Below are 21,791 nucleotides of genomic sequence, written 5' to 3'. Positions count from 1 at the left end.
TAAGATTTGCCGAAAAACATTAAGTACCTTCCATTTCTTGTCTTAATAGCAATCTACAGAGTTAAATGTAGATAGATATTTATTTACCAAGTTGCCTTATTCTCTGGGCAGAAAAACAACATGTAGTAAACATCTGATGCTTAGAAGCTGTGTGTGTGTGTGTGTGTGTGTGTGTGTGTGTGGTTTGCATGTAGAATTGGGGGCTACAATAGAAGTATTCTGCTGAAATCAAATTAAGACATTAACTGGAGTAAATTTCTTCATCCTTTTCCCTCACTTTATTCTCATTCACATTTAAAATGAAAGAGGTTCTAGAATTTCATTTGAACTAGGGAAGCCACATATAATGAAACAGCTAGCTTACCTGATCCCTGGAAATCTTCCCCACAGCAAAATATTTGGACTTCAAATTGGAGAAGTAGAGGCCTGAGACTGCAGAAGCAGGTGCCATTGCTAATGATTCTGTTAACCTAATGCCTAGAGAGAGCAACACGGGGAAAATGCTTATTGACTCAGTGTCTAGCACAGGGCCTGCAGCTGGCAGGCACTCAATGAACTCTTGTGGAACAAGTGAACCAAAGTGAACTCATGCCTTCTAGGTAGACACATGACACAGCATGAAAGCTGTGATCAGACAAGTCTAGCAAATTCCTGCCATGTGAAGAAACAAATTCGGGACATGCAGATCTCCTCCAACCCAGGGGGACATGCCTAGGAACGACTCTATACTCCTACCTCCGGCCATCCCAGATCAGTTACAGGCACCCTGATTTGCTCCTAAGAACAGACCTTCTCAGGCAGGAACTCTACCCTCGGAGATGAGAACACCAGCTGAAAAGCCCTCTACGGGCTCTGTGCGGCCACTGGTACTAGGGATGACTGAGAGCGCCAGTGAACAAGGAGCCCACAACATTGTGAGAAAGAAGAGACCGTTTTCCTTGGGATCTGAGAGCTCAAACAGACCCTCAAGGATATCTATTCGAAGCCACTCGTTTTATGGACAAGGAAATAGAGCAACATGAAGGATGAGTGCTTTGCCAGGGTTGCCCAGCTAGCTTATGGCAGAAACAGGACTCAAACCCAGATCTCATGGCTCCTAGAGTTAGTGTTGTTCCTGCTGAAGCAGATGCTGCACAGCTCATGGTTTCTCACTGAAATCTGGATGCCTTTATCAGCTTTGATGGCATGCTTTCTATTAATTCTGCTGAAAACTGTAAGCTTAGCCTGGGCCATCTCAACTACATCAACTCTGCAGTAATGACAGAACCAGCACATCAACATGACAATGTGCAGCCACAGAACCACAAGCAATTCAGCTCTGGGCACAGGACGCTGAGGGCGTGTGTCGGTGTCTGGGCCGTTGTCTCAGAAGGGCACATGCCAGCTTCTCATTTTCAGCTATTAGAATCAATCCACAGGCAAAACATAACAGAGAATTATGATTACAGATGAGTATAAATGTTAGTATCAGGGTAAAAGTAAAGAGAAGAGAGGGCTGAAGGGAAGGCTGGGCGCTCTGCAAGACCAGTGCCCAGGGACACTATCCATACGCAATGGGACAAGAGCGTGAAGCACGTGAGGTTACTGAGGGACAAAGGGTCGGTCTCTAAGGGAGGGATTAAAGACATGACCATGCCTGGGACAGGAAACTGGGGCAGGAGAGGCACGGGATGGTATATGTAAGCTAAACTCCCATCTGCTGTAGGCCAAGAGGAAATAATTTAAACTGAAATGTCTAAAACTGATGATGTAAGAACACTAATCAGTAATACTGAAATAAAATGCCAGAATAAATAGTTACAAGTGAAAAAGGACAGCATAAGGGACAATGTGATGAGAAGCCCTTCCATTTTAAAAACATGTTTAACCCTTAGTGCCATTAGGTTGATAAGACTCTATCTACTGAAGAAGGATGACAGGAACCCACGCCTTCTGGCTCATACCCGTAGACTGCTCGATGTCCGCGAGTCTCCACATGGTGAGCTTCTCAGTGTGGTCGGGCTGGCTGGGGTAGCCGGGAGCCGGGCGGATGCCCTCGTACCGCAGCCTGCGCAGGTCTGCGACGTCCAGCTGCTCACTGCCACAGTAGGCCCACAGTTCTCGGCGAACCCTTTCATGGAGCTCTTCTGCAAAGGCCTTGGGACCCAGGGCACCAGGCATGCTTAGGCAGTGGTGGGGGTTCACGGCATCAGTGCAGCCTCCACCCCCTGAATCACAGCCATGAGGACAGCCTCCCTCATCTGGACCACAGCCAGGGGAAATTTTGCAAGAGGGAACAGGCTGGATTCTCTATTGGTCTGTACTTTCATTAGCTGCTCTGCAGCTCAATTTTGGCCTCAACCTGAGCTCTGAAGGACCATCCTTAATGACCTGAGGATTTTCTACCTTAAAACTTAACAATTTCCCTAAAGGTCAATCCAAAGCTCCACTGGCCAGAAAGAGCAGCTGGGACCATACAGCTGCTAGTTCCTCCACTGTTCACTGCAGGAGAAGGGAGAGGCTCTCCCCAGGGCCAAGGCTACCCCCATTTCATGCATAGGAAGATGAAGAATCTATAGATGACACCAGCATTACAATGAGGGGCTCTGAAATAAAAATTTGTTTTTAATTTTTTAGGGTACTGAGGAAAATGTCACATCACAACAAGCAGAGAGAGACAACAGAGATAAGGCAGAAGTAAAGGCTCTAAGAGCAACAGCCAACTATGGCACCATTCAAGGTTTTTCTTTGCCCCAAAGATAACGTACACAAGCAATCTGGGGATACATGATATTAAAATACGTGTAATGTTAAAGTCAGCAGCATCCAACTCAAGAAAAAAAAAAAAAAAAGACACTGGTTCTAAGGGCCGATCAGTTTTCAGGCACCCACCCCAGGCTCCCTACCCTTCCTGGCCTCTGTCCTCAGCCCCTTGGCACTATGCCCCTGCCTTACCTCTGCCAGCCGGTCCCCCAGCGCCTTGACCATGATGCTGCTGTAGTCGTCACCATCATCCTCATAGGCCTTGCTCAGCTCTTCCACCCCAAAGCAGGCAACGGCAAACAGGCCCAGGTAGTCACGGATGCCAGAATGCAGAGGAGCAATGAAGTCTGAAAGGCAGTAGTATGGCTCCGTGCTGGCAGAGTCCTTCTCGGCCTTAAAACCAAGCAGTGTGCGGGGGCGCCATTAGCAAGAACGTGGCACCAGCATACCATGAGGAGCAATCAGGCAGCTTCAAATGAGAACAAGTTTCACAACACAATATATCCCCAGTACTTGGAATGGTGTCTGACACATAGTATTCAATAAATATTTGTAAGATAAACAAATGAAATGAGATTTTTAAAAATGTATGACATGACGTAACATAAACAGTCAAAACAGTAGCTCATTCACTCATTCCCACACGGACCAAACATTCACTGAATGCCTTCAGGCACTGTGCTGACGTCACGGTTTTTGTTTTTTTTTTAAGTTTGTCCCCAAGTGTTTTCAATTAAGTCCAGTAATATGTTTGAAAGAGATCCAATAAACAGAAGCGCCTCCACTCTGCATCAACTGAAGCAGTTCAAACAACACACTGCTGGGGTCAGCAATGCCCAGGCCACGTGCTGGCTGATGTGTGGGGTGGAGTCGGGGGTCATTCAGGAGCTGGCTGAGGACACTAGGGCCGGCCGGGCACCAAACCAAGAATTCAGCAGGATTTGCTTCTGGATTCTCTCCACAGCCCTGGGGCCTATCCTCCCCCATTTTTCACCCTCAGCTGATAAGCAACTCTTCCCTGCAACTAAGGTAACAAATAAGGTCTTATACATATTTTAAAAATCAATAAATATTTGCTGAGAAGGTAAACAGCTTATAACTAATACTCATTCAGTGGTTACCCTATGCCTGTTCTTGGCGCTTTATATGAATTACTATTTAACCCCTTCAGCCACCTTGTGACATAAGTGATACCATCAGCTCCATTTTACAGACCAGAAATCAGGGGCACAGGAAGCTTGATCAACTGGCCCAAGGCCAGACAGTGCAAGGGCCAGGGGGCTGGTACCACAACCCATGCTCCTGCATATATGGTACTGCTCAGGACTGATCAATTAATGAGTGGCCAACCAGACACTTCACAGCTCGTTGCCCACGGTGGAAGCAAGTGCAGCTTCACTGACACAGGGCAGGAAATTGTTAAGTGCAGGCGAGGAGGTGTTTGGTAATGGCACACAGGAATGTCACAGAGCTTAGGGAGAGCTGTGCATGGGGAAGCCGTTTTCCATGTACACTTGGCCCATCAATTATTCTTTGCTAACAAAGGCCAGAGGGGGACCCAACGCTTCCCTGCACCACAGGAGAGACAGATCACAGAGCCCCATGGTACCTTAGAAGAGACAGCAATCAGAGCCTACTCAGAAGAGCAGACTCCCAGAGTAATAAGGCACCGCCGCCAGAATGTTCCAGAGTGCACTGGAGGAAAGCCCCTCCTGAGAAATCACTACCTGGGTAGGTAATGTATGTGCCTGGCCCAGTTCCCCTCTCCAGAGGCTATTAAAAAGGTGAACTCTGAGTATTCATTCTATTAAATGCCCTAATATGTCACAGATTGCCTGGACATGAATGGTACTGGAAGTAAAAAGAGATCACAGAGGACACAGGACTTGAAAGATGAAAGACTGGGCTGGAGCAGAGGTTTCTGAACACAGTTATGTCTGTAAAAGAAAAGCCACAGATTCCCTCGTAAGCGGGGGCTGGAACTTAACATTAGAACCCCCAAACCTTGTATTCTGTGGTGTCGGAGCCTGGGTGCATACAGTAAGGATTTACTGAGCCTGAGTGCATATGGTAAGGACGTAGCTGTCCTTGTTTAACTCTTCATGGTACTGTTTAAGGCCCCAAATTTAAGAATCCCTTCAGCTGTTGTTATGGTCAAAATTTCTATGATTATGAATTATATTGTGGTTGGGATTAAAATGCGCCACTATCTTTTGTGTTTGCTTGTTTTTTAGAGACAGGGTCTTGCTCTGTTGCCCAGGTTGGAGTACAGTGGCATGATCACTGGACTCAAGTGATCCTCCCGCCTCATCCTCCCGAGTAGCTGGCTGAAGGAGTGCAGGCACACACTCCCAATGCACGGCTCATTTTAAAATTTGTTTTGTAGAGGCAGGGTCTTGCCGTCTTGCCCGGGCTGGTCTCACACTTCTGGGCTCAAGCAATGCTCCCACCTCGGCCTCTCAAAGTGCTGGGATTACAGGTGTGAGCCACTGTGTCCAGCCAACACTATTATTTTTGAATGACTGAAAATGGCAGTAAAACAAATAATAATTTACTGCAAATTATTAAAAATGTTAATGACTGGCGAATTCTGGCTCCAATTCTTGATTAAGACACTCTTTTTTACAGCAGCTAAAGGGACATGCATATGATATCTGCCTTTTCAAAGGTGGCGGGGATGAGAGAGAAGTTGCTGGAAGAGTCTGTTCTCACCACTCAAAAGAAAAAAAGGCAGCACAGTCAAAGAACAGCCCCTAGGGGTGTGTACAGGCTGGGCTCTCCCCTCTCTACTGGGGGACTCAGCACAATCTCTAGCAGCCTTCATCTTCTCCTCTGTAAAACAGAAACTTAATCTGCCTAACACGGCTGTATGGAAATTAAAAGGATGACCATCAAGCATCTTACTACGCACCTGGCACCCGCTGTACATTCTGCAAATGCTTGTTTCCACTCGTCTTCCCCTTTCAAGGGGAACCACCTGACAGTCTGTTTTAATAATATGCACAGATGTTAACCAATATTTTTGAACAAGTGAGTGTTCTCTTTCCTCAGAAGCTCAGAAGACGGAGATCCTGACGTGTGACCACCTGAGACAGTAGCAGTGGTCCTCGTCCATCCATGGAACATGATGTGAAATGCCTCACTCCTGCTGAGTGGCCCTGCCTCTGACACCCATGCCTCTGACACCCATGCCTCTGGCACCCATGCCTCTGACACCCATGCCTCTGGCACCCATGCCTCTGACACCCATGCCTCTGGCACCCATGCCTCTGACACCCATGCCTCTGGCACCCATGCCTCTGGCACCCATGCCTCTGACACCCATGCCTCTGGCACCCATGGTGGTGCCTTCGCTCCCCGGTCCTCACAGATGGCTTGGGCTTAGGCGTGTGACTGGTCATCTGGGAGGAGGTGAAGCAGACTCTCATTTATGCAAAGCTATTTTGTTTAGTGCTTAAACTCACAAGTGAAAGCAGCGTGCTGGCTGTCAGTATACCGCCCATACCTGTTGCCTTAACCCATAGAAGGTGGCTATGGGCTCTGCAGCCTGGGGCACGGCACTCTCTGTGTACAGGTGAATGTCGTCTTGGATACTCTGTGCTGGCCAGAACCCAACCACACCCCGGGCTTGGAGTTTCTTTTGATTAATCAGTGTGTTCAGCATATTTTGGGCATCATCGTAGACTTTTTTGGCCTCTTCACCTATTAGAAAAACATAATTAGAATCCACTTAAAGATGCCGAAAATAACCATCAAACAATGCTTCTTTTAAAAGCCATTACCCCTCCTCAGACACCTTCCCTCTTCAGGCTTCTCCATTTTCCTCAAATGCTTTCTGGTGTTTGCCATTGACCCAGCTTAAAGTGGAACAGCCAGGGTTTTGTGGTTCCTGCTAAGTGCAGCTCCCACAGTCTGCTTCTCCCAGTTCAAGCCACTGAAGTTTTCCACTGGACAAAAAGCAGAGAGCCAAAGCTGGGGGTCCCCAAAGCATTCTGTCAGAGGGGACGAGAAAAAGCAGGCCAGATTCCTTACTCGCTGACGTTCCTCGTGCATGTACAGCTCCACCGACTTCACAGTGACCTCTGGGAGACATGACCCGTGCCTCATATTCTGTGGTGCTTTTAATCCCAACCACAATATAATTCATAACAATTGATATTTTGAACATAACAACATCTGAAGGGATTCTTATATTTGGGGCCTTAAACAGTACCATGAAGTGTTAAAAAAAGGACAGCTACATCCTTACCATATGCATTCAGCCTCAGTAAATTGTTACTGTATGCATCCAGGCTCAGACACCACGGAATACAAGGCACGGTGCATACAAGGCACAGGCCTTGTCCCCTAGAGGTCACTGTGAAGTCAGTGGAATTGTATATGAACAGGGAACGTCAGTGGTAAGGGGTGAAGTATGGCCCAAACCCTCACACGTGCCTTCAGTGCTCCACCTGGCTGGCCTGCTCCCGGACCTGCAGTGCGAGCCAGGCTCCTAGGACACCCTCTCGGTTTCTGTTGTCTGTGAGACTGGGCCATCCTGCCCATGGTGAGAAGCCTGCCCTACGGCCCCTGGACAGCTCACCTGTCCAGGTGCAGGCAGCACATTGAGAAGCCCCTTGCCCACCATTCAGGGGCAGGCAGCACATTGAGAAGCCCCTTGCCCACCATCACATTCCTGGCTACCTGAGAGCTCCTGAGTCTCAGCATCCTAACACCTACACCCAGGCCCACCCCCCATGGGAAACTTGGCAATAATTTGGTTTCTAGGCTCCTCTCAGCCCTAATCCCATGCTTCTGTGAGCCTACCCCTCCCTATTGCTCTGATCTGGCTACTACCTGATCCTTTGAATGGCTTTGCATTTGGATTCTGTGTCTCTGTTGGTGGATTTTGGGATGAGGCTAGAAGTGAGAAGTGGGGGGTAGTAATTTATCACCTCACCTACTTCTCTAGTTTACACCCCAAATTCCCATTCCCTCCCCAATGCTCCAAGCACAATGGGCTCCTTGCAATTCCCCAAACAGGCACATGTGCCTATGCCTTCTCACACTGTCTCCTCTACCTGGAATGTCCTCTTCTTCAACACTATATCACATCCACAGTCCCAGCCACGGCAACTCCCACTGAATCCTCAAAAACAGTTCAAACACCACCTCGTCCAGGAAGCCTGCCCTGACCACCCAGTCTGAGCTCTGTCTCCTCTTGTGTCCACAGGAGCCCAGGCAGGGCCCATTACTATTGGCTGTGCCAGCTAGTCGGGTGCTAGACGGCAGGGATTTTGTTGTCTTCCATTTATCCCTAGTGCCCAACAAGTAACTGATGTCAATAAACATGTATTAAAAGAATAAAGTAGATACCAAATTTAGCTGATACAATAAGGACCAATCTAGCAGTTTGAAAACATTAAAAAGTTGGGCAGGTGAGCAATATGAAAGCAGCTGTAATCTGCACAATCCAAATCTGCTGCTCCTCACCGATTCTGGTCTTCAAAGTCACAATCCTACATCTTGAACATCAGAGGCAGAAAGGAAGGACATACTGCACTAACCTACTGTTTTGTCGTTAAATATCTTGGGGAAGCCTCGATTCGGGTACTTGCCCCGGAGCTGCCAGACATCAAAGAAAGGCTTCCAGTCAATGTAGTCCACCAGCTTCTGCAGGTCATAGTCTTCAAAGACCTGGGTCCCAATAAACGTGGGCTTCACTACAGGAGAGAAGTATGGTTGTCAATGCTGATGCTGGCACCCTGCCTGATGGAGGCCTCCCTGCCAGCTCCTCACTGCTCTGCCAACTCCCACGCTCTGCCTCCCTCCTGTCACCCGTAGGAGTTGTTTTACAAAGAGGGGAACTTTAAATTATCGTGGAGAAGGAGTAATTCTGCACTGAGTCTTAAATAAAACTATTCTTCACATGCAGCTGACTACACCACCCTTGGAAACTGTTCCCTCAACCCTTGCATCCCCACCCCCCACCCATGAAGGAAAGACAAGACGGGTTAATCCTCACTTATACAAATGAAGACAAGGTGAACGTGAAGAACACTCCAGAGAGACATGGAGAGTAAGCCACTTATGTAAAGTTTCAAAACCGGAAACAATTATCTAGATTGCCTACTGATACATATGCCCAGTCAAAATACAGGCAAATGAAGTCCCAAATTCAGGACTGCTGTGCTTTCTGCAGGGGCGGAAGGGACACATGTGGGACTTCCCATACATATTCTTCAATACATAATCCTCCACTCTGCCAAGCACGTGTGTAGCACAGATGTATGAGCAAGGAAAAGCTGATTTATTACCTTGGAAATATGGATTCAATTAATATAACCTCTGTTCACTCTGTATTGTTTCATTTTTAAAAAATCAGATGGTAGGTTATGTCTTAAGCTGGCTAGTAGGTAAACATGGATGTTAATATATTGTTCTTCATACCTCCTGATGAGTCTAAAATATATCATAATTTAAATAATGGTGAAGACTTCAGAGACAGATGGTGCTGCTGGGCTTTCTGGGGCAGGCAGAGCAGCACTGCCACCTGCCCTCCAGCCCATGGTGTGGTCTGCACCTCGGACTCCGGTCTGACATGGCAGGATCAGGCTGGAATGTAAGGTGTTGGCCCCACTGCCATTATCTGAGCCTTCCTGTCTCTCTACTTTCTGATTTGTAACCAGGGATCGGAGAACTTCCTACTCTACTAATCTCAGGGGCTCTGGGAGAACACAGAAGCTTCTATTTTTCTCTCATTTGACTTCTTAATTCTGTCTGGAAATCTCTACCTTTTCAAACTTGTTCACAGTAGCCTTTTCCCATTTGTTCCTCATCATCCTTCTACTACACAGGACATTCCCTTCTTTGGAAATATCCTATTATGTTGGTTTGTTGGCAATAAAGTCTTTATGGTCCCCTTAGTAGAGAAACTAAAAGGAATCTACAGATAGACCCTTGATTCAAGTGTCCTCTCACCTGGGAAGGCAGCGAGAACGTGCTGCCGCAGAGCCACTATGGACTCTCTCTTGACCAACCTTGTCTTCCAGAGTTTAAGAAATGTTTGAGGTTTTACCATCAGGGCCTTAAAAGAAGACCCTCGTTTATCTCCTATCAACTTCCTGCAACTACCCTAAGACAGGCTGTCCTCAGGTATATTTCAGAGGGCCAGGCTGTCCTCAGGTATATTTCAGAGGGCCAGGCTGTCCTCAGGTATATTTCAGAGGGCCTGGCTGTCCTCAGGTATATTTCAGAGGGCCAGGCCTCAAGGCCCCATGGCCCTCGGGCAGCAGGACGGGCCCTGCAGTAGCCCCATGCCAGAGGTGAAAGCGGCCACTAAAAAAGCATCCCAACTGCCGCCAGGTGCTATGGCCTTGGGAGCGTATTTCCAGCAAAATATGTTTTGGATGTTTGACTTGATCCAAACAGACTTGCCCTTGTGTTATTATTCCAATTTCACAGGGAAAGATACAGAGCAAATAATCGGAGCCTGAACTATATATAGCAATTTATAGTTTTTCAAAGGTTTTCAGAGAGTATTTTACCCTTACAACATTTCCAAAAAGTAACTCCTTTTTTCACACGGTAGAAACTGTCAAATGTGAAAGCAAGCTGCTCAAGGTCACTCCGTGAGTCAGAGCCAAGAGCCACATTGGGATGAGAACCCCGGCCTCCCGGCTCCCAATATGGCATTCTTTCCACCAAACCACGCTGAACTCAGCAGGGATGAAATTAGAACCAAGCACACCTACATTTCCAATTTAATCCGCTCAACTCTGCCAAGCATGTGTAGAACACAGATGTCGTGAGCAATGAAAGCTGATTTGAGGCATTACCTTGGAAATATGGATTCAATTAATATAACCCCTGCTCACTCTGTCTTGGTTTTGCATTTGTGTCTCACGCCTCTCTGCGCCTGTCAAAACATCTTACATGTTTTATTCCCTTGTGAACACCTATATGAGGCAAGAAAGGTGGCTAGAAATTGAAAAAAGGAAGAAACCAAATAAAAGAAATAAAAAGAGAGTGAAAAATCCAGAGAGAGGACGAGAGAGAAAGCAAGAAACAGAGGATCCTGCTTTGCTGCAGCGTTTTAAAGATGTGTGAATGCAAAGGCGTTTCCCATTTTAGGCACTTCACAACTGCCCTTGGGCCTGTGAGAGACCCAGGCCACCTCGGGTGACAGTACCACCAGGCAGGTTTCCACAGAACTTCCTTCAAGGAGACAGAGACCAACTCAAGCACAGCACAGAGGAAAGAGCATGGCTTTAGAAGACAGACCAGAGACAGATTCCTAGTAACCTTTCAAGTTTCCACCCAAAACTCAGTTTCTTCAAATTAAAATGTGGATAATTCCCATGTCCATTACGGAGTCGTCTGAAGGACTCAGAGAGCTGCTATGAGTCCATCTCAGGATGGTGTCTGGCACACAACACCTGCTCCATAAATGGCACCTATTCTCTTTCTTTCCGTTCTTCAGTCACTCATCAGCATTAGACACAGTTGAGGGTTGTTAGCAGCTGGTTTGATTTTGTAGCCAAGTAAATGCATATATCTCCTCAGCACATTGTCAGTTACCACACCCAGTCTTTCTCTAGTCCACAGCCAAACAGACCTGGGTGAGGTTCAGACAGCCAATCCATTTGGAAACCACTTTTTCTGGCTTGACTTAAGGGTAAGTATCTCCTCTCCTGTTAAAAAACAAAGAAAAATTAGTTAGAGACTGTTAGCTTTTCTACAGCTACTATGAAAACATGTCCAAGGCGGCCAGTATGTAAGCTTTGCAAAAAGGCAAAAGCTCTTGTTCATGAGAATCCTTACCCTAAAAAGCTCTTCCTTTTCTATCCAGTCGGTTTCACATTGGCACCAGAATAATAGAGAGTAAAGATTCAATAAGCATCCATTAACTACTGATATGTAAATATGAGCCTGGCTCTGCGGCCTGAACCTGAGGTACTAGGGAAGTGTCCCACCTGTACTTTTAGAACACCTGAGGCCAGCTGTTAACTGGCCTTCCATGGCCCACACCCTGAGGACCAGAAGGTAGAATTAAAGAAACTGTCCACTGTGGGCAAACCTAAGGAGAGAAAAAAGCCAACCACTGCATCTAGCCAGCACCTCAGAAGCAAAACAGCATGTTTTCTTCGTGCTGTTGATCTCATTTCACTTGCCTAGCAACTCCCAAAATGCTCCCACCAAAGCCCATAAGGCAAATAACCAGAAATAAATATTTCAGTGACTTCTAAAGCATAATTATGCCTGTTCTCCATGGACTCCCTGAAGCTTATCAAGAGAGGGACAGTTCTTGAAACATCATTCTGTACAGTCAGTGTTGGGCAGTCAGGCAAAGAGGCTTATACTGGTCCTGTCTTATGTCTCCATTTTCTTCCATTAGCTCCTCAAGAATGGGGATCTGTGGGAGTCATTTCAGTAAACTGTTTCAGCGCCTGTTTCCCTGCTGAGTACGAACTCATGTTTTATTCATTACCGAAGCTCTGGTATCTAGCACAGCAGCCCCTAACACCTACTGGGTACCCAATAAATGTTTGGCTGAATAAATAAAATTCATTTTAATATAACCAAAAATTATTTGGGAACTCAGACACTGAAGACCTCTGATTTGAACTAGAAGACAGAAATTCTCTAAAATGATGCCAAGCCTTTTATTCTCCTCAAAACCATTTTAAGAAGTCACATTAAAAAGTAGGATGATAAAAACTAGTCACATTAAACACAAGCGAAGATCTGTTTCTACCACTTACCTTGAGAGACTCATAATGGTCCTGTCTAATATCTTCATATTCTTCCATGATTTCCTCAAAGTATTCATCCTTTAGATTTTCATCTAACAGCTGAGAACACTGAAAATGTAAGATAACCATAGATGAGCAAAAGATGATAAAACTGGTGCAGTAATGGTCAACTCTGATAACACCTCCTTCAGGAAGGCTTCCTTAACCTCATTTCTTCTCCCTTCACCAACTGTGCTAATTCCTGCCTGGTATGCAGGAAAGGGTAAACTCAGTGGCCTTGGGATGTTCAAACCCTGCACAAGCCAAAGAAAGGCCTGGCCCTTGCCTGGTTTCTGGGAGACAAACTCTAAACCCTTGGGATAGCCTGTCTGATAAGAGAGTCACTGCGTGCCTGGCACCCTGGGCCATGTCAGATCATTTATGCTAACAGTCTGATTTATGGTGGGGGACCGTAGCTCATGCTTATGTTTGACCTCTGCAGGGATTGAAGACTGAGCAATTAAGGCTACACACACGGGCATTCTGGGCCTATGTGACCAAACCCCAACAAAAACCCAGGACATGAAGGTTCAGGTAAGCTTCTGGGTTGGCAAGGCTCCTTACATGTTGTCACACATCATTAGTGGAAGCAATAAGCACCATCCGGATCACTCTATGGGGAGACGACTCCTGCAAGTCTGCACCTGGTCTCTCCTGCATTCCATCCTATGTGCTTTTGCCTTTCCTGATTTTACCTACATCCTTTCGCAATAATAAACCATGGTCATAGCAGTGTTTCTGGGTTCTTTGTGTCCTTCTAGTGAAACTTGGAACCTGAAGGCAGTCTTGGGAACCCTCTGGGTTAAGTAACCCCCAACCCAATGTTTCAAAAATATTCCATTCATCTACTACTGCACTTTCCAAAGCCTTTTAGTATCAAATTTATATATCCACTTCCCTTACTAGAGAGCCCTATGAGAGCTGCAATCACACATTCACAACCTTCATGCCCTGGTGCCTAGCCCAGTGTCTGGAGGTGCATTCGCACTAAATGTTTGCTGAGGGAACGAGGGTAATCTTCATAGTCCACTGTGACTTTCTGCTAAAATTGGAAAGGAAACCAATAATCTGAGAAAATGTGAGTCTACTCATTAAATTGTAAAACCAGGATCGGCTAAATATCATTTGTTACTATGATTATCAAGTTGATAGAAGAGCTACCAACAAAGCACAAAATTAAATTACATAGAAAGAAGAAATGGCAACTACTGATCACATCAGTTGAAAAATAAACATAGCACTACCCCATCCCTGCATTCTCCAGCATGATTATCTAATACACAAAACGGCAAGAAATTTCAACATCTTCATCTGAACTTAAGGAAGTTAGACTGAATGATGGCTAAAGTGCCTATCAGCTTTAAAATCTGTAACTCTACGTGGGTTTTCTAAGTATCTCTAATAACAATTTAATCACCTATGAGTTAGTATAAAACAAAATCACCTCATTCAGGAATACAATCAGAAAAGGCCATTGTGGCAGGCCAAAAATAGATTCCCAAATAGTGTTCACACCACAAAGTATTTCCCAACCTTACATTAAACTCACCTCAATGGAGTCCTCGTTTAGGAAACCCAGCACAGCCCAATGAAACAAGAAGGGAATGTCTACTCTGAACTCCCTGAAGTATATGTAACCAATGTTTTAAAACCCTCTTGCATTTTGCCAGATTATACACCCTGAGAGAGCAAAACCAGATGTCCCTGACATCCAGAGAAATCTACGACCCCCTAATGCTGGTGCTACTGGGTAGACAGAACATACCACTGCAGTTTGCTGGCACCTTGCACAGCCCCATGGAGCCCGCTGCTCCCAGAGCCACAGTGGCAGGCCCCTTCTGGCCCGGTCTGACTTACTTGATGGAAACAAGTTCATGGTCAATATGTGGGCTAACCTACATGATCCTTCCACCAAAAAATCAAATCCATCATGTGTTTTCATGCCAACCACTGGGACATATCGCAGTTTATATTTTCCTTCATTTTTAAAAATTGTATTTCATGGCAACAGCCACACAATAAGAGCAAATAAATTGAAAAGATATTTTATAATTTAAAAAGAATAAAATATTGCACCTCGTTTTTTATTAAAGAAGAAAAAAGAAAGCAAGGGGGAATCCTCAGGTCTAAATCTCCAACCATTAAGTATTTGCTACATTTTTTTGGAATCTTCCAAATACATGAGACAGCTGCTAAAATGTGATCCTGTTCCATGTTCATTTCAGTTAGATCAAAAGAGCCTAGGCCAATGAGCCCATAACCAACTGAAACAAATTATACCACTGGCTCCTGAAGTGTCACTAGCAGTTACCCACATGATTTATCATCTGACTTACGTTTGAGTAATTTCAAAACGTGGTCATTTCTTTGTACATGGGAGGAGCTAACCACTGCTGGCTGCGTGGCTGGACCCACTCCTCATTCCCTGCCTGGCTTTCAGCAAGGCCCCCACTGCTCTAGTTCTTCAAGATGGTGAAGCAGGCTGGGCGCAGTGGCTCACGCCTGTAATCCCAGCACTTTGGGAGGCCAAGGCAGGTGGATCACTTGAGGTCAGGAGTTCAAGACCAGCCTGGCCAACATGGTGAAACCCTGTCTCTACTAAAAATACAAAAAAATTAGCCGGGAGTGGTGGCGCACACCTGTAATCCCAGCAACTTGCGAGGCTGAGACAGAAGAATTGCTTGAATCTGGGAGGCGTAGGTTGCAGTGAGCCAAGATCGCGCCACTGCACTCCAGCCTGGGCAACAGAGCAACACTCCGTCGCGCACACACACACACACACACACACACAAAAAAAAAAAAAAAAGGTGAAGGAGCTTATCCTCCAAACATGGAATCAAAGGGCTGATTCTTTCCCCTGCCTGTAGAGGAAAAGTTGGCACTGTGCAACTAAATGGATCCAAAAGTCTTGCCTCTGAATGGAAACTATTCAAGGCTATGCATCAGTGTTTGAAAATGATGACAAGTGTTAAAAAGAGGCCCATGAACCTGACATAAGCTCCTATGGAGCACAATCCAAGAATAAGAAATAAACATTGTTTTAAAATGGAGTTGCAGAAATATAGCTTATTTGCATATTTGTCTACAACAATGGCAAATAAAAAATTGCAATTTTATGATCCCAGACTGAGTTACTTTTTTTTAATAAAGGCTAATTGTTAAGTATTAATGGGAAACAAGTTTAATTTAACATAGAGTAAGATAACCTGCATTCAAATCCCACACCTGCCACTTGGCAGATGAGTGGTCTCAGTAGAGTTCCTAATCTCTTTATTCTTTTGTCTCCTGATCTCTAAAATGGGGACAATAAAAATATCCACCTCATGAGGTCAGCCTGAGGATTAAATAAAATCCATGTAAAGCACTTAGCTCAGTATCTGGCACACTACACGTTTTCAATAATGTTAGTGATTATTATATAACTTTCATGTAAATAAATTCACAGATCTGAAATAATTTCCTTGGAAGATAGCTCAGGAAATGTGGTCACCCTGGTCCAGGTCCCGTGGCATCACTGGATGTCTCGCAGATCACCAGGCCACCTCAGTAACCTTCCTCGCCTGTAAAATGTGAAGGCTAGACTAGATCTGTGGTTCTCAAACTGTGCTCTTTTGATGAACACTAGGAGCGGGATGTGATGGTAAGTGATGTCTTACTTGGAAATTCTGCCACATTGAATTTCCAGGTAAGACATCACTTAACAGACAAATATCCTGTGGCTGAAATCGATTTGGAAACCACTGGACCACAAGGTCTCTCAGGTGCCCCCCAGCGGTTATAGCCCATTATTCAGTGAAAACAATGAAACCTGTAACAAGATAGAATATTAGGCTTCACCGAAAAAGAAAAGCAGAACGTGGGCTAATTGTTTATGATGTTGACTGAGAAGCAGAAACCACTGTCCTGGGTTTTAAATATCTAGAAGATGTTTTTCTGTCTTTGGGTAGGGTCAATGAGGACACTTTCAAGTTTGTTTTTCTATCTGGAAAAAGGTCATTTAAAAATCCAACATTCTTTTAGACAGTCAAGTAAATATCTATTCATGTTTGTGAGTGGGTGAAATCTTTGTCTGGCTGGTGTCCAGGTCAAAGGTGTCTTGGTGCCAGGCCGTCTACCTGTCTGCTGCTCAGTTCTGTAACTGTCTTTGAAAGTACAGGACATGGTCACCTGGACCTCCTTCCAGCAAGGCAGTCACTGCAGAGGCACACCATAAGCCTCAGGCTGCTCTTTGACCTTTATTTAGTAGAACTGAATAAAAATGAATAGATCTTAAGTTATACCCTTACTTGTAATGCACTCTTTCCAACACATCTGGAATAAAATGTAAGGTCACCCACTTACCACCACGACACTCTTGGACGCATCCAGGACGTGGATTACAGGCGCACTGTATCTTGGAGCTATTTTAACCGCTGTGTGGGTTCTAAAAAGAAGGGTCAGAAAGAAAATATATCCATCAGCACTGACAGTTCCTATACAATTCTTGTTCAGAGCCATTAGAGATCATGCATTTCTACAGTGCTTTCCAGAGAAACATTTCAAGGTGCTTACCTACAAATACTGAACTTCAAATTTCCCTTGTAAAACATGAATGACTTTTTCCCTACCCTAAGATGGGAAACCTAGCCCAGGCTCTGCAGAAGTCTGTGGCAAAAATGAGAAAGACTTTGTCCTCAGCTCTGTTAACAAGGGACTGAGCCCGTGCATGGCCTGGTGCTCATTAGCAGCCCGTGTGACTTAAGGGAGGTAACCAGGCCCAGGAAATCACACTGCTGTCATCAAGGTCAGGTTGAGTTCCCTCCTCCAAATGAACTGGGATAGCAGCCAGGGCCCCTAAGGAACCGGGAACCAGGCAGAGGACACAGGACATGGCTGTCTAGCAGCTGCTCCCCTGTTCATGGGAGACATCAACACTCCTCGGCCCCAATCCCACCTTGTACTTGCAGAATGGAACCCCAAACCCGAAATTCTACACAGAATAATTCAGAGAGGCAGAAGCAAGAAAAATACTGTATTTTATTTTATTTTGTATTTTTTTTTATTTTTTATTTTTTTTGAGACAGAGTCTCACTCTGTTGCCCAGGCTGGAGTGCAGGGGCACAATCTTGGCTCACTGCAAGCTCCGCCTCCCAGGTTCACACCATTCTCCTGCCTCAGCCTCCTGAGTAGCTGGGACTACAGGCGTCCGCCATCATACCCGGATAATTTTTTTCTATATTTTTAGTAGAGACAGGGTTTCATTGTGTTAGCCAGGGTGGTCTCGATCGCCTGACCTCATGATGCACCTGCCTCAGCTTCCCAAAGTGCTGGGATTACAGGCATAAGCCACTGCACCTGGCCAATATTTTACTTTTAATATTTAAGATTATTTCTGCCCCAAATCCCTATTACCAAACCTGAAAATGTTGGTATTAGGAAGAAACACCCTTTCATTCTTAAAATTGCCTAATTAACAGAAGAGCAAAACAAACTGCCCTGTGATGACTGGATGTTTACAGCAACAGGATAGGCTGCAGATCTGCTACTATTAAAGTGGAAACTGAAACCGTGTACAGCCTCCCTCACAGTGGTTAATGCAGAACCCCTGGAGAGGGAGGAGAAGTGTACTCTGGCCACACCCACCTTCAGAAGGGCGGCCAGCAGCAGTCCCCACGAGACGGGCAGTGCTTTCCGCCTCTTCTCCCCTCTCCTCCTCCCCAGAAGCAGCACTACTCTTCCTCAAGTGCTTTCATATTCTTCCCCCTCAACAAAAATGTGTGTTTGGAATAGTATCTAGAATATGCTACTATATGAGAAAGAAACAAAGTAGCAGAACACTATGTTTAATGCAATTGTATTTTTAAAAAACAACACCCTCAAGCTTTTCCAAATAACCAACCAATCCTATATCTAAGTTTCTATATATTTAGAAAAAACACAGGGAGATACACATCGAAGTGTCCACACTGGTTATGGGGGTTAGAGGTGAGGCTGAAGGTGGGAAGAGAGAGACTCAATTGTACTTTACATTCCTCTGAATTGTTTGACAAGGTCTAGTAAATGTGGATTATTGAGATAATTTTTAAAAACAAAGAGACTATTATAGGTGTAATATATGCATGAGTGTGTTTTTAACAGGCTTCTCAAGGAAAGCTCTAAAAACTGATAATAAGACAGACAAAACCAGTAACACTTCATCTGTTCCATCTTCCTAACAGTATCTCCACTCGTAAACAGGAAGCAAAGGACTACAAAGCCTTAGGCTATGAGAACTGAGCTGGAAGATGGGCATTCATGCATAAGCCAGTGAGTCAAGAGCCATCTTTCGGACCGGGAAGGCTGGGGTACGGAGTGGCAGGGGGGCCAGACCATGGCCCTGGGGCAGATGAATGAACTCCATGGCCTTCTGAGACCCTCCTGTTTTATGCCTAGTCTATGCTCAGGGACCAAAGATCCCAAATCTATTTAACTCTTTCAATCTCTCCAAATGTCGATTCATTCACTAGACTAAGCTTGTCCAACATGCAGCCCAGGAAAGCTTTGAATGAGGCCCAACACAAATTCGTAAACTTTCTTAAAACATTATGAGATTTTTTGCAGTTTTTTTTTTAGTTCATTAGTTATCGTTAGTGTTAGCGTATTTTATGTGTGGCCTGAAACAATTCTTTTTCCAATGTGGCCCGGGGAAACCAAAAGACGGGACACTCCTGCACTAGGTGGCCTTAGCCTTCATTTCGAGTGTCCTGGGGGTACAGTTTCGGTTCTACTCATGCTACTGCAAGTCACTGATGTCTGGAAAAGCCATAGGGTCATTTCCCCTCAGCGATGTTTTCATGAAAACATGGAAGTCCTGAGCTAATGAACTACTGCTAAGTCCTCCACTGGTTTGTAGGAAATAATAAGGGCTCCTAGATGGGTTTCTGAGACATTTCAATTCCTGAATGCTTTCTAGCAAAGGTGGCTTTCCTAGGAGATGATTTACTTATTTGGATGCAAAAGGCATTAACCATATATGAAGAGACCGATAAATCAGACTTTATAAAAATTAAGAACTTCTGTTATCCAAAGACAGCACTAAGACAGCAAAAGGCAAGCCAGATTAAAAAAAATCTATTCGCAACATATGTATTTCTGATAAAGGGCTTGTAACTACTATAAATTAAAGAATGTGTACAAACTAGTCAGAATAAAGCAGAATACCCAATTTTTAAAAATATTTAAAAAGCATATCCAAATGGTCAATATACAAATGAAAAGGTGTTCAACATCATTACTCAGCAGAGAAATGCAAACGAAAACGATAGCAAGGTATTACTACACCCACGACGAGGGATAACACTGAAAAGGATGTGGAATAACTGAAACTTTCACAATTGCTGGTGGCAGTGTAAACGGCTACAATTACTCTGGAGAACTATGTGGCAATAGCTAATGAAGATGATCATAGGCAGATCCTATGATCTGGCAATTCTGCTTCTAGGCAGAAATACACATACATGTGCACCAAAATTTATAAGCATAAGTGTTCACAGCAGCATTGTTTGTGATAGCCCCAAAGTGGAAAACCCCAAATGTCCACCAACAGTAGCAAAAGTCAATAAGTCACAGCACATTATACAATGGAATACTACGTTGAAAAAGAACAACAACAAAACAAACGACTATTGTAACAAGGCTGGGACCTCAGAGACTCAGAGACATGATGTGGGGCAAAAGAAGCCGGACACAGGAGAACACATACAATATTGACTCCACTTATATAAATTTGAAATGCAGGCAAAACCAATCTATGGTGACAGAAGAAAGAACAGTGGTTACTTTTGTTGGAAAGCATGACTGGGTGGAGGAACCTGGTGAGGTTCCTAGGGTGCCATTAGTGTTCTATTTTTTGATCTGGAGGTGGTTACATGGGTGGGTTCCCTTTTGTAAAAACTTGTCAAGTTGTACATCTATATGATTTGTGTACTTTTCTGCATAACTGCTAAACTTCTGTAAAAGCACTTACTTTTATATAAGAGAGCCTGATAAAGCAAGACTTCAGATCGAAGACCTCTTCCACTGTCACTAATAAGAATGGAGTCAGAACTGGGAAATTCTACACTGAAGTGCTTGGAGGTTGCACGGGACTCTGTTTTCCAAAGGCTGTTCCAGCACCGCAGTGTAGAAGGGAATTGTCCCCGGGAAGCAGTGCTACCTACTGGCTCTTATTTTCCAAGTAATTTCCCAGAAACTGCAACAGGTATGGAAGAGAAGAGAACCAGAAGAGGCAGGGCTCACAGAGAAACAAAGCACTGGAGAGTCGAAAGAAACCTTAGGCGGCCAGCGGTCCCAGCTTTCTACCTTCAGGCCAAACACATTTACGGTTTCCCAGACAACGAGAATAGATATTTCGCAGTAACTGAAGAGATGTTGGTGATTTCCTATCTCATTAATTCTAATTTGATGTATCAGGTTATAACTGTTAAGAATCATTAACAAGCTAATTTTGCCAATAATGTATCTTGAGAGGCTAGTCGCGTTGCTTCTCAAAGTTTTTTTTCTTTAATCTGGTAGCTTTTACATGGTAAACAATAGAATGGACTATTTGGTAAAGTTCCAATTTGCACAAGAAGCAAATTTCTGAGTATAGTGTCCCACCATATAAAAAGATTCTTTTTTTGAAGCCAGCATCATATTTACATAACATGTAACGTATTTTAATTATATTCCTTTAAATACTTATTTATTCTACTTTACAATTGATATTAAAGTCTTTCATTCTGACAAGTCCTTAGGTCCTCTTACCATTCTCTTCACTAAGCTTGTCGTCAATTACCCAAGCTCATGCTCATCAAAACCCATTATTAATGGGTGGCCATATCCCTTGAGACCAAGTCTGCCACATTTCCTGGTACATAAGTCCTTTGTGGAAAAACAAACCCTGTTTTCTAACGTTAGCAATGACAGTCAAACTATCGAATCCTTCAAGTATGAAGAACAGCTAATGGATAAAAGACACATCATACTGTTTCTACTGATGAAGATGACTCATTCAAATTGTAAATGGTATGATGGTTAATTTCATGTATAAACTTGGCTAGGCCATGGTATACACTTTTTGGTTAACCACAACCTAAATGTTACTGTGAAAGTATTTTTTTTAGATGTGATTAACATTTATCAGTAGACTTACAGTAAAGCACATTATCCTCCACTTACGTAGGTGGGCCTCATCCAGTCAACTGAAGGCCTTTAAGAGACAAGACTAAGGTCTCTTGTTCACTCCCCAGCCCTGCAAGGAAGAAGAAATTCCACCTC

General features: G+C 44.5%; 1 protein-coding gene across 4 annotated transcripts in view; it reads right to left on the bottom strand.

Annotated features, from left to right (window-relative positions):
• Window positions 1-21,791, bottom strand: part of MTR (5-methyltetrahydrofolate-homocysteine methyltransferase) — a 111,308-nt gene that overhangs the window by 6,351 nt on the left and 83,166 nt on the right. For 3 of the 4 annotated variants that reach the window (XM_050770680.1, XM_050770689.1, XM_050770706.1), the window contains 8 exons: window positions 16,857-16,938; window positions 12,486-12,584; window positions 11,339-11,414; window positions 8,289-8,444; window positions 6,248-6,444; window positions 2,935-3,135; window positions 1,944-2,136; window positions 365-477 (listed from right to left, as the gene is read on the bottom strand). In XM_050770680.1, the coding sequence (XP_050626637.1) occupies window positions 365-477; window positions 1,944-2,136; window positions 2,935-3,135; window positions 6,248-6,444; window positions 8,289-8,444; window positions 11,339-11,414; window positions 12,486-12,584; window positions 16,857-16,938 (1,117 nt within the window). The remainder of the gene's footprint in view (window positions 1-364; window positions 478-1,943; window positions 2,137-2,934; window positions 3,136-6,247; window positions 6,445-8,288; window positions 8,445-11,338; window positions 11,415-12,485; window positions 12,585-16,856; window positions 16,939-21,791) is intronic. The other variant, XM_050770697.1, reaches the window with a different exon arrangement.

This window comes from Macaca thibetana, chromosome 1 (assembly GCF_024542745.1).
Source record: "Macaca thibetana thibetana isolate TM-01 chromosome 1, ASM2454274v1, whole genome shotgun sequence".
NCBI lineage: Eukaryota > Metazoa > Chordata > Mammalia > Primates > Cercopithecidae > Macaca > Macaca thibetana.
Note: the sequence above shows the minus strand (reverse complement) of the source record. Positions and strands in the feature narration are given on the sequence as shown.